Genomic DNA, 14,061 nt, shown 5'->3' with positions numbered 1-14,061 from the left:
AGCACTAGGCAGATCAGAGAGGCAAAGCTTTACTTTCTCTTTATTGTATGATTACTGAGCCTGTAAGACAGGTTTACAAGCCTTCATGTAGCTGGATACGTTAAGGTTTGCAAAGCTTATTTTCATAAACTGAGTTTTCCTTGCAGATGCGTCCTTGGATTTTCATTTGGGGAAGAAAAATGTACCATGTGTTATCTTCAGTTTTACTATTAATAAAGTACACACTTTAATCCTCATTTGGCTCCACTATGGTTGAGGTGACAATGTAGATATAGAAATTTCCTCCCTAAATTTTTCCTCTCTCCATTAGTATACTTTAAATATTGTGTTACATTTCATCTTTACATGATAATTAGGTAAACAAATTCTTGTTCCTTTTTTACTTTCCAGTTTAAGAAGAAAGACCTTAAGAACAGTAAGAAGGTTCACTTCCAAAGTTTGAGGGAAAGGCGTAATAGTTATCCTCAAGTATTTACAGATTTACTCTTTGAGATCCCAGAGGGGGAAAAGGGCCCAAGAATGAGGAGTAGTGGAAGGCAGATATAAGGAATAAATAATCCAAAGCGCTGCTTCAAATTTTAATGGAATGTCCATGACACTGGAGATGTCCACGTAAAGGCTGAACAACAACTAGTTAGGATGTTTTAGAAAAGATCTCAGCAGTAGAGTGGTCGAGATAAACTATTCTCATCTATGATTCTATGATTTTTACAAAGTTCTAATGAATTGGGGAAGCACCTTTCTATAAACTGGAGTAACAAATTATGCTGTGCATGATTTTCAATAACTTTCTCATAATAATTCATAAAGTACCTTTAGAACTGGAACAAAGAGACAGAATAATCAGGCAATTGTGTTAATGAAAGATAAGAGTTACCCGTCTGGAGAAAGACTCTGGAAATAATTGTCCGACACAATGGGCAGGGAGTGTTTGCAGGATTGTCTTTGGCAAGAGTCCGTAAGCAGGGTTCACAGAAGATGTGGTGGCAAGGGTAACACATGTAGGGGTTGAAATAAACATCCAGACACACTGCACAGATGTAGCCTTCCTTTTCCTCTGCATATTCATTGTCATCATCTGTGCTCATCTCATTATTCAAAGTCTGCAAAACATGAGCAAAAACAATTTTTCTTAGTTCAGTATTTGATTGGTTTCCTTGAGAAAGAGAGACTGACTTTACATTTGGTTAAAATGAATAAAAATATTTATGAGAAGCATGTATATTTGTTTCTGAGGTGTAATTAAAGTGACAGAAATGCTACCTTAGAAAGTAAGAAGAAACTGGAAACATAGATGAAAAACCCAGAAGTCTTTCTTATTCTTTTTAGTATTTTTATATAATGCTAAATATTAAAATACAGTACCTAAACACATTAAGTATACCTGTATCTCTATTTAACCAGCACTTGTTAAGTAAGCGTCAGGTCCCAGGAGTACAGATTCCCCATTTATCCCTCTCCCACCACAACAACTAAGCTGACTGTCCCAAGGTTACAGAGCCTCGCATGGGCACCCACATGAAGAGAGGTGAGGGCAAGGATATCAAACTTCATCTTCATATCATGCACGGAACATTCTTTATTCTATTTTGCACCTTCCTGGACTTCAAAGCCAAGAAAAGGCCAAAGCCAAAGCTATGTCAGGAAGTAGATAAGCCAAGGAAACTTGCAGTAATTTTGGGATAAGCCTTGCAGCTGGGAAATATGATAAGCCCATCCTCCTTTCCAAATGGAAAGAAACTACTAAGTAGTTAGGAAAAGAGGCATTCAAGTTGGCAGCACAAGTCTGGTAGCAGAATTCCTGTTACTTAACATTACAATTTCCTCATCTCTGAGGATGCTGTGAGAAGTAAATGAGGTAATCCATGTAAAGTGTTTAGCACAGTGCCTGATACATAACAAATACTCAAAACTATTAACCACAGCTAACCTTCTCCTCTTCCTTTTTCACAGGCTCTGTAGAGCCTACAGAAATTTTCCTCACACCCGGCCTGACCTCAGTCCACTGAGGCACAATGGGAATCTCTGTGGAGGAGAAGCTTTTCTCCTCGCTTTGATGGTTGTGAAATATGGAGATCAATGACGAATTTGAGTGGGCCTCGGGTTGAATAAATATTTTTAAGTTACATGAGATGTAAAAGTTATATAAATGAGCCAAACAGAACCTTGAGAATACATAAAAACCTTTCTACTGGATAAGCTATTATTTGATTTATCCAGATGGCTTTGCTTTCTTTCTGCCAGGCTCATTCTGCCACCTGTTGGTAATTTCTGTTTTTATGAAGGACACATTTCAGTCTTTAGCTGATTCTTTATTGGTTGTCTAATTTTTCTTATAAACTTGTAAGCATTTTTATTTCATTTAGTTATTTGTGTTCACTGGTTAGATGTGTTGCAAATATTTTTCCTTTTCTCTGGTTTGCTTTTTCACTCTTTTCACAGTGTCTTTTGATGAAATGAAGTTCATAATTTTAAAGAACATTTTTCCTTTATGGTTAATATTTTTTGTATCTTATTTAAGATCTCTTACCCTTTCCCAAGGTCATTAAGATAGAAGTATATTGCATTTAATAATATTCATCATCCTATAATCTAACTGAAATTGATTTTCATGTATAGTGTAAATTAGGGGTAAATTTCATTTTTATTTTTTATGTAGTTATTAATTGGTACAGCTCATTTATTGCAAAGACTTGGTTTCCTCCACTGTTCTAAAGTGCCATGTTGTTATTAAGAGGCCAAAGAGGCATGAGTCAGCTTCTATTTTGTTCCATACTTTACTGTCTATTCCTATGCCATAATACAATCTCGTACTGTAGCCTTATAATAAACCTCAATATCTGGTAAAGGAAGTCTTTTCATCTTAATGCTTTCAGCCAAATCTACGATGCTTTCCTGACTTACCTTCATCAGTCTTTCAGCAGCATTTCCTAAGTAGACTAGGATCTCTTTCTTTCTTGCCACCTACTTAATGGTGCCTTCTTACATTTGTAATAAGATAAGACTCCTTTCAGTGCCCCACTGGACTCTGCATGGTTCAGTTCCAGCCTTCATTTTTATCCTCCATACTGAGCTACTCTCCAATTCACTGGTCTTCTAGCTTAACAAACACATCACTTTCCTGTCTTAAGGCCTTAAGACATGATGCTTTCCTCTTCCAAAAGGCCCCTACTCTATGTGGTTGACTATGAAACAGGTAACATTCTTCCCATCTCTCTATGTGCACCCACAGGCATTTCATTAAGATGCGGAGATTATTTTTCCACCCTCTGGATTTGGGCTCTGCCATGTGACTTGCTTTGGCCAATGGATCATTAGCAAACATGATGCAAATAAAGGCTTAACAAAAGCTTGTGCATTGGAATGATCCTTTCTTGCTGATCTTGGAAACCCTGAGTCTATTACCATATGAACAAGCCTAGGCTGGCCTGCTGAATAGTAAGTGACATATGGTCCAGCTACCACCACTGTGACTGCTGGAAACAAGCCATCCACCAGACAAGTGTGGGCAGAGCCAAGGATTATCACCTAACTGCAAATGTACAAGTGAGCCCAGATGACACCATGTGGAACAGAAATAAGCCATCACAGCTGAGCCCAGATCCAACTGCCAACTCAGAAAACTGTGAGTGAATATATAGGTGGTTGTTCTAAACAACTAAATTTTAGGGTGATTTGTTACATAACAAAAATTAGTTGGCATGGCCTTGTCTAATATGGCTAATTTTACCTCATTTTTAAAATCTTAGTTTAAATATCAACTTCCCCAAAGGATTTCACTGCTATTCTATCTAAAGTTGTTCGCTGTCACTACTACTTGACTGTTTCCTCATAATAAATTTTATTTGCCCATTCTTTTCTATTTCTCACAAAAGAATGTTAAGATAATAATGGGGAATGAAAAAATATGTATGTATGTATGTGTACACACACACACAAGCACACAGTTTTTTTCCCCAATGAAATAAGAGTAGGTCCTGCTTATGGGTGATCACATTCTCAAAATGCTCATAGGTTCAGCTTGTTAAATATTGTATTGATTTGTATCTTCCTGTGGGTATTTCTGTTGAGTGTTCTTAGGTATTCTTACAGGCCTTTTGGTTATCTCCAGCTAGGAAACAAGCATTCTGTGAAATCCCATATAACATACGTAAAGGTTAACACAGAGGGAATATGAAGTAAGTGTCCCTCACCAACAGAAAGCTTGTAGCTATGATTTGAACAATAATATAAAAAAACCTCCTGGAAAGGCAGCAAAATCCCCAATTTTTCTCATAATTATTGTCATATGACTATTCTGTCTTGAACTTAAAAGAAACTTGAAAAAGGAAAGTGGTAAATGGACAATTAGTACTGATTTGGGCACCCCAGATAATAAAAACATCTTTGGACCTAGATGCTTACTTACCTAAATTTTATTTCATAGTGAAAGCTTATTTTGTTTATATACACTCTCAGTATTATGTCTTGAGATTTGAAATAATTAACCTCAAAGAAACTCACGGCATAAAAAAATCATAATTTGAAGAACCTCTTAGATCAAATTATAGCCCAAATATTTGTACAGAATTTTATTTCTATGAAATAGTTTAACCCTACACATATAACAAAAGTGACTAGATTTCATTAAAATATACATAAAGAAACAAACTACTTGCTATTTAAAACACAACATTATTCTGGAAATAAACTTGAAGGCAGAAGTTTGAAAATAGAAAATGAGGTTAAAAACTATTCATCTATTAATCGAGCTAAGTGACTTAATCCCCAAAATAGATATAACACAAAGTCATCTAGGATCATCATCATCTAGGATTATTTAAAGGGACTGAAGAGGGTTAAGAGTTTTCACCATCCAGAGAATCGCACATATCTGGTAATAAAAACTGTTCTGCAAGGAGCCAAAAACAAAAACAAAAAAACCCCCAACTACCTCAGGGATAGAACTCCACTGGCTTTTTCTCCAAATTGGAGAAACGTATGGTTGTATAATAATAAATTTACTGTTGGATAGAATGGTTCTATTTTAAAAATTGCTCATTAAAAGATAAAATGTCAACCTGGAAGGAGGTTTTCTGGTTTTTTTTGAAGGAAGTTTTTAATAGGTATGCTTATGAACTCATCTTCATCTCCACAACATTTCAATTACCATAGATGGAGACCTCAAAAATGCTTATCAGAAATGGGGAGGGAACGTGAAAGATGGCTGGCTAGTTAAAAACAATTAAAATCCTCTCTGGAACGAGGTATGCCATTAGCAAATAATATAAAAATGTAAACTAGGCTAAACTAGACAGCAGAGTCAAGATTAAAAAAAAAAACTTAGTAAGTTCCTGACTGAAATAAAACTCTAAAATGGACTGCATACATAGAAGATGAATGAAACTTAGCTGAAAACAATTAATGTAAAGAAGAGATAGAGACTTAACTGACTAGATGTGGTTACTCAAAAAGCAAGTGAAACGTGAACTGCAGTATAGCGTGAGGTTATGTGCCTAATGTTGTATATGATCATATCATATTCTGAGGGACACAAATTAGAGTTATCCATAGAAATATACTGAAGCTCAGGGCAGCACCCCAATTACATACCTCATATGGAGTACTATAAGACTGAGGATATTCACTCAGAAAAATATTAAGAGGAGACAAGATATTCAAGATTTGTGTGAGAGATTGTAATTTTCCTCTGTATAATTCCCGTGATTAGAACTAAAAATGAAGGAATGTTATGAGAAGCTAGACTAAAATCGATTCTAAAAGAAATACCTATTCATCAACCAAAGTAATATGAACACAAGCAAAACATGTTCGCTCTTAAACAGTGCATCTACCACAGAGGTAAACATTTATCTGATGTTTCCTACCAAATTCTTTCAGACTTAGAAATAAGATGAAAGCTGTACATATTAACTAATTTCCTCAACACAATATTCCTATGAAGTAGGTACTATTATTATCATCATTTTCTAGAGCAAGGGGAACAAATATAGACAGCTCACTTACTGAAACTAGTGGTGAAGTCAGAATTTCAACCCAGCTAATCTGGGTCTGAAGTAACACTCTTCATCACCACATTCTTAAGTGAGTTAATATACTCTGAATAGTCCTAGCAGATAATAAATGTTAACTGATAATGATAATGATAATGATGGAGGTAAAAACAAAAATGAAAATTTAGATACGCTCTGTAGGGAAGTTAGAAATATCAAGGTATCATCATCATAACTAGCAAATTAATATAATAAGTGCCCAAATGTCCAATTGTTTTTGGCCCCATGGAAATTATCCTACAAAGTCAACCAGACATACTCAAGTTACTTTCTAGAGGCTTCAGTGTAAGAAAAGGAGATAATAAGCTGATAAATAATATAAACAATGTTTAAAAAGTCAATAAAAATTAGTATAGAAATTAATAGGTCAAAAATTTTTATTAATAATAAGGAAAACAAAGCAGCAGTGACAGTTTATTTAAAATTATTGTGAATGCTGATGTATTTGGCCTTATTTCTTTACTTATTTTTTTTTCAAGAAGTGACAGTAGGGCAGTGGTTAAGAGCAAGACTCCAGAGCTAATCTCCACCCTCCCACCACTGGAAGTGTTTATTTTTTTCTTGAAGTATAGTTGATTTACAAAGTTGTGTTAGTTCTGGTGTATAGCACAGTGATTCAGAATGAATCCTTTATCATTGTAAGTTATTAAAAGATATTGAATATAGCTCCCTGTGCTATACAGTAGGACCTCGTTGTTTATCTATTTTATATACAGTAATTTGTATCTGCTACTAAACTCCTAATTCATCCCTCCCTCCCTGTTTCCCCTTTGGTAAGCAAAAGTTTGTTTTCTATGTCTGTGAGTCTGTTTCTGTTTTGTAAAGAAGTTCATTTGTATCACTTTTTAGATTCTATATATAAGTAATATTGTAAATTTGTCTTTCTCTGTTTGACTTCACTTAGTATGATAATCTCTAGGTCCATCCATGTTGCTGCAAATGGCATTACTTCATTCCTTTTATGGCTGAGCAGTATTCCACTGTGTGTGTGTGTGTGTGCGTGTGTACCAATCTTCTTTATCTATTTCTCTGTAGGTGAAAATCCATTCAAATATCGATGGATGTTTAGGTTGCTTTCATGTCTTGGCTATTATAAACAGTGCTGCTATAAACGATGGGGTGCATGTATCTTTTCGAATTATAGTTTTCTCCAGATAAAGATAAAGAAAGACGGACACTATATAATGATAAAAGGATCAATACAAAAAGAGGAAATTATAGTTGTTAACATACATGCACCCAATATAGGAGTGCCTAAACACATAAAACAAATACTAACAGACATAAAGGGAGAAATTGATGGGGACACAATAATAGTAGGAGACTTTAACACCCTACTAACATCACTGAACAGATCTTCCAGAAAGAAAATCAATAAGGTAACAGGGATCCTAAATGACACAACAAAATTGTTAGACTTAACTGGTATTTCTAGAGCCAATCTTGCTGGACTTTGCCACTATTGCCTGTATTACGTTACGCAAGATATTTAACTCCCTGGGGTCTCACTTTTTAGTATCTCCTAAGGTGGAGATACTAAAAGTACCTAGTTCATAAAGTTGAAAAGATTGAAAGAGTTAATATATACAACGCATTCATAAAAATTGCTATCTAAGTGTTTGCTGCTATTATATCCTATTCCTTTTTTCCTATTATTCTTAACTTTGAACAAAAACAGTTGAAGTTTAATATCTATATTCTCCCCCTTCTGAACAAGCTTTAGAATGCATTTAAACTGACTCCCCACTCAGAACAAAAAATGGCTCATATTGTATTGAAAACATCTGAATTTTATTTCTAAAATGTTAATAATTGCTTAAAGTTACTAAATAGCCAATGAGTCACGAATGAAATCAAAGATGAAATTTAAAAAATACCTGGAGACAAATGAAAAAAAATACAGAATGGTCCACAATCTATGGGACACAGCAAATCAGTTCTAAGAGGGAAGTTTATAGGAATGCAAACCTACCCCAGGAAAGAGAAAATGTTAAAAAACTGACCTAACCTTATGCCTAAAGGGTCTAGAAAATGAACAAACAAAACATAAAGTTAAAAAAAAAGGAGAGAAATAATAAAGATTAGAATAGAAATAAATGACATAGAGACTGAACAAACAATAGGAAAGATCAATGAAACTAAGAGCTAGTTCTTTGAAAAGATAACAATAACTGATAAACGTCTAGCCAGACTCATAGCCAAAAAGAAACAGTAAGACCCAAATAAAATCAGAAATGAAAAGGAAGAAGTTACAATCAACACTACAGAAACACAAAGGTTCATAAGAGATTACTATGACAAAGTTACATGCCAATAAAATGGACAACCTAGAAGAAATAGAAATTCCTAGAAATGTACAATTTATAAAACTGAATCAATAAAAAATACAAAATATGAACAGATCCATTATCAGTAATGAAGTTTAATCAGCAAAACAAACAAACAAACAAAAAACTCCCTCAAAACAAAAGTGCAGGGCCAGATGGCTTCACAGCTGAGTTCTACCTAACATTTAAGGAAGAGTTAATGCCTGTCCTTCTCAAATTATTCCAAAAAAAAACTGAAAAGGAAGGAACACTTATGAACCCATCATTCTGGTATAAAAATCAGACAAAGATTCCACAAAAAAAGGAAATTACAGGCCAACATCACTGATGAACACAGATGCAAAAGTCCTCAACAAAATATTAGCAACCCAAATTCAACAGTACGTTAAGAGGATCATACACCATGACTGAGTGGGATTCATCCCAGGGATGCAAGGATAGTTTAATATTCACCAATCAATCAATGTGATACACCACATTAACAAATTGAAGAATAAAAAAAATGACAATCTCAAGAGATGCAGAGAACTATTTTGACAAAATTCAGCTAACATCACAGTCAACAATGAAAATGTGAAAGCATTTCCTCTAATATCAGGAAGAAGACAAGGATGCCCACTGTCTCTACTTTTACTCAACATAGTGTCAGAAGTTCTAGCCATAGCAATCAGATAAGAAAAAGGAATAAAAGGAATCCAAATTGGACACGAAGAATTAAAACTGTCACTGTTTGCAGATGACATGATACTATACACAGAAAATCCTAAATATGTCATCAGAAACTATTAAAACAAATAAATGAATTTAGTAAAGTTACAGGATACAAAATTAATATACAGAAATCTGGTGCATTTTTCTACACTAACAATAATCTATCAGAAAAAGAAACTGATAAAACAATCCTATTTACAACTGCATATACCTAGGAATAAATCTAACTAAGGAAGCAAAAGATCTGTACCTAGAAAACTGTAAGATACTGATGAAAGAAACTGACACAAACAAAGGAAGGATATATAATGTTCATGGGTTGGAAGAACTAATATTGTTAAAATGACCATAGTGCCCAAGGAAATCTACAGGTTGAAGGCAATTCTCTATCAAAATACCAATGGCATTTTTTACAGAACTAGAACAAATAATTCTAAAATTTGTATCAGATTTTAAAAGACCCTGAAAAGCCAAAGGAATCTTGAGAAGAAGAAAGCTGGAGACATCATGCTTTCTGATTTCAAACTACACTACAAAGCTACAGTAGTCAAAACAGTATGATACTGGCACAAAAATAGACACATAGATCAATGAAACAGAAAAGAGAGCCCAGAAGTAAACTCTCACTTATATGGTCAATTAATCCATGACAAGAGGCAAGAATATATAATGGGAAAAAGACAGCTTCTTTCAATAAGTGGTGTTGGAAAAACCAGACAGCTGTATGCAAAAATAATTAAACTGGACTACTTTCTCACATCATATACAAAAATAAACTCAAAATGGATTAAAGACGTGCATGTAAAACCTGAAACTATAAAACTCCAAGAGGAAAGTAAAGGCAGTATGCTCTTTTACAGTCTTACCATTATATATATTTTTTGGATATATCTCTTCAGACAAGGAAAACAAAAGCAAAAATAAACAATGGGACCTCATCAAACTAAAAAGGTTTTGCACAGTGATGGAAACTGTCAAGAAAACAGAAAGGCAGCCTACCAAATGGGAAAAGATATTTGCAAACAATATATCGGATAAGTGGTTAATATCCAAAATACACAAAGAACTCATACAACTCAACATCAAAAATTTAAAACAGCAACTCAATTAAAAATGGGAAGAGGGCCTGAATAGACATTTTTCCAAAGAAGACATAAAGATGGACAACACATACATGAAAAGACAATGATCATCACTAATCACCCATGAAATGCAAATCAAAACTCAATGAGATATCACCTCATGCCTGTCAGAATGGCTATTATCAAAAGGACAGCAAATAACAAGTGTTGGTGAGGATGTGGAGAAAACAGAATCCTTGTGCACTACTGGCAGGACTGTAACTTGGTGCAGACACTATGAAAAACTGTATGAAGGTGACTCAAAAAATAAAAATAGAGCTATAACCTAGCAATTCCAATTTTGGGTATTTTCCCAAAGGAAACAAAAACACTAATTGAAAAAGATACATGTGGAATCAAAGAACAGATGTCTAAATATTAACACTAATTTTCAAATGCAGATTAACCAAGTCTCATTAAAATGAGACTGTGTCAGAAATGCCAGATAAGTTGCAAATCTTAAGACAACTTAAGTGAATACCGACTGCCTGAAGTACTTGGAGTGCTGTGTTTAAGTTCTGAGCTTGTTCTATGCTAGATGGGAAAGGTGTAATGGCTGCAAAGGGTAGAGAAGGAGAAATGACAGGAAGCATGTGAGGCATTTGCTATCCTTTGACTCACTGTAATTCTTTAAAGAAAGATTTAGGGATATTTTGGATTACTTTACCCAGTTAATGGTCACTCACTGTTTTAGGAAACTGGGAAATGTATATTTTCTTCCTACATATAGGTCATATGGTCTTTCTTTTTTCTTTTATCCTCATTAGTTTATATTAACCTCCCTTTCCAAAATATCTTTACCACTATGCTCACTAGACTTTCTGTATTTTCCTTCCATTAAAAAAATAAACATTTTAATATGTATGTTCATGTATAACTGAAAAATTGTGCTCTACACTGGAATTTGACACAACACTGTAAAATGCCTATAACTCAATAAAAAATATTTAAATAAATAAATAAACTTTTAAAATTTCTATTGTTTTTTACACTTCAACAGTATTTTTATCTTATCTTAAAAATTAGAACCTAAACTTTTCCAACATTCATGATTTTCTCTACTGAACCTGCCTTCCCACTGTGATATTATCAGTAAAATATTCTTTCAAATATTATTTTTAGATTCTCAAACTGAATAATAAGCATGTTACTATTTTGTGAATAAACAAAATAACCTATCAGAAAACAGATGATGATTCTTATTTAATTGGCCTCAATAAATGTATCTGAGGATTTAGGTTAGCTCTTTTCAAATCCAATAACTGTAAGTTACTTTATTAAAAAACTATGGAAATATAGTATGGCTACTTCTCCATACCCAATTATATCAGATTTCTTTATACCCAATTATCTACTTCCAGTCCCTATAAGGGGATAAAATTTGCCTACCCCATCAACATCAAGCTTAGCGACATAACTTGTTTTAGCCAAAGGAATATGAATGGAAGTGATGAAAACCTTGTCTAAGCAGATTTTTAAAGTCACTGCAAGGGTTTGCCATGGACTTTTATCTGGTCTTAATAATGTCATGTCCCAGATGGTGGCTGCTCCATCATTCTCGTACTCAGGATTAAGAAGTCACTAAAGTAGAGCAAAGCAAACATGTAATATGAAAAAGAAATAAGTATCTGTTGCTTGTAAGCCACTGGGATTTAGTGGTGGTTTGTTATTTCACTAACATGGTGACTAATACCAAAATTGGAATCAGGAGTAGAGATATTTCTGTAATACAGAGTGGTGAAACTTAGTGAGGAAAACCGTTATTAGGGGCTGGGAAAATGACAACCCATGTTATGCAGTGGTGATGCAGGTAAAACTGTCACTTGTGGTAAACTGGAAGGCATATGTTGAGCAAAGTAAGCTTACAGAAAATAACACCTTTGTTGCTAATGGCTCCATTTAACATGCTACAAGAAAGGTGAGCTCAGAAAGAATTGATCTGGTTTCAAACATCAATGGAAGGACAAGAGAATCCAGAAATTCTATGACTCAGCAGGTTGAAAGATACAATTGTTTCTCATACCCATCCAGTGAAAGATAAAGTTAACAAACGCTCTAAGAAACAAAGGCTGGCCTAAGGTCAAAATTAAACCAAGTACGGAGCTGTCAGGTCCCTATAGACCTGTTACGTCTCAATAAATTAAAAGTGGCACCCAACAATGCTTTCTAGATTAAATATGGCCCTAATAAATCCTTTTACAAAGTGGATCAGAGAAATCAGACTGTGTTTTCTCACGGAAGTCTGGTAAGACTAAGGTGTTAGCAATTAAGTCTAAAGAGAGTTAGGTATGTCTTGAAAATAACTGTGGGTATGACATTTAGACAAGTGAGATAAAATGCTACATTTCAGACAGTCATACTGCCAAGACTGCATCTAGCATGAACTAAGAGAGACTAGAACTTTTGGAATTAAAATGATGTTTGGGCCCCAATATTCTTGGGAAAGAAGCAGGCTGACAGAAGTCACTCAGCCTTAAAAAGACATATATTTGTAAATACCTTCCTCTGATATGGCCAAGGGAGATACTGGGAAAGGATGGACCACCCAAAAATCAGAGTCAAAAACCATGGAGACAATGAAATATGGAGCTAATGCTAGAGAATGAATCGTAACTAAATAAAAAATTATCTCCTACCCCAGTGTAGTAATGCTTTGCCACATATGTCCAGTGTGGTTTCAAAACTGCAACTGACCACTGATTCTTGCATGCTTCCCATTTATCCCTTTCTGAATTGGAGCTATTGAGATTATCCTGTCTCCATTCCAGAACTGTACACCGTTATGTGTGGGGCAGATAACTTGCCACTTTAGTTTCTAGCTCAGTGAATCGAGAAGGGCAAGATCCAGACCTGATATAAAATCTATTATATTAAAAAAAAAACTGCTATAAAATCCTACATTTGAGTCTGGGGTAGGACTTATGAGTGCCCACTTGGGTGTGGGTAAATATTTTGCAGTGTAACAGGGAAAAACAAATATTACTGACAGGGAGGGTCACAAATACAGTAGGCTGCATTGTGGTAAGTTGTATTATAGCTCTCGACTATTTGTTCCTACTCTCTGCAAAAAGATAAAATCATATTTTGCTGTTCCAATAACTTCAGGGTTGGTCATCTGATGTTTTGGCCAATGGAATGTAAGTGGAAGTAATATGTGTCATTGCTGATCAGAAGCTTTATGACTCAGCACTTGGTTCTGCCATAGCTCTTTTTTTCTCTGCCATGAAAATTGCATTTCCCAGAACAACCTGATCAAAACCAATTAAAGTATCAAGAAAAAGGTAATTTGAAAAATATAATACACTTTTTTTTATGTGGCATACAAGGTAAACAGCAAATAACTGACTAGAATTTGGTTAAAAGTAGTTCTAATTTCCAATTGATTTGGATATTTAAAAAATAATCATACTCACTGTTGAATATGAAGCCATATGTCTGAACATTAAACTAAAGGAAGAAATGGCCAGAAAGTCCTTAAACAGAAATATTTCTTAAATGTATTTTTCAGATCTAACTGTTCTTTCTTTAATAAATTATGGAATAAAAAATAAAAGTTAACCATCTGCAATTTCACAAAATAAAATTTAAAAATCACCTCTTTAGTTATTTGGCTAATTTTCAGAACTAAATACAAAATCATTGAGAGTAAATATAATAAGACTCAGTAATCTAACTCAAACCTGAAATTTTGATTGTTGCAGGTCAAATTCTTTGAGACTAAGGTTCATAATGCCTACTAGGATTCAACAATTGTCTGAGACTTGCAGTTATAATTGTATTCATAACATACTAAATGTATTTAAATAAACTGGGTTTGTTTTTGTTGTTGCTGTTGTGCAGTAGGGAGGG

At 34.3% G+C, this 14,061-nt stretch overlaps 1 protein-coding gene across 1 annotated transcript in view; it reads right to left on the bottom strand.

Moving 5' to 3' along the window:
• RNF180 (ring finger protein 180) overlaps positions 1–14,061 on the bottom strand; it is a 164,662-nt gene that overhangs the window by 46,601 nt on the left and 104,000 nt on the right. Inside the window, exon 5 of the mRNA XM_074354864.1 lies at positions 878–1,103. Coding sequence (XP_074210965.1) covers positions 878–1,103 — 226 coding nt within the window. The remainder of the gene's footprint in view (positions 1–877; positions 1,104–14,061) is intronic.

Source organism: Camelus bactrianus, chromosome 3, assembly GCF_048773025.1.
Source record: "Camelus bactrianus isolate YW-2024 breed Bactrian camel chromosome 3, ASM4877302v1, whole genome shotgun sequence".
Lineage (NCBI taxonomy): Eukaryota > Metazoa > Chordata > Mammalia > Artiodactyla > Camelidae > Camelus > Camelus bactrianus.
Note: the sequence above shows the minus strand (reverse complement) of the source record. Positions and strands in the feature narration are given on the sequence as shown.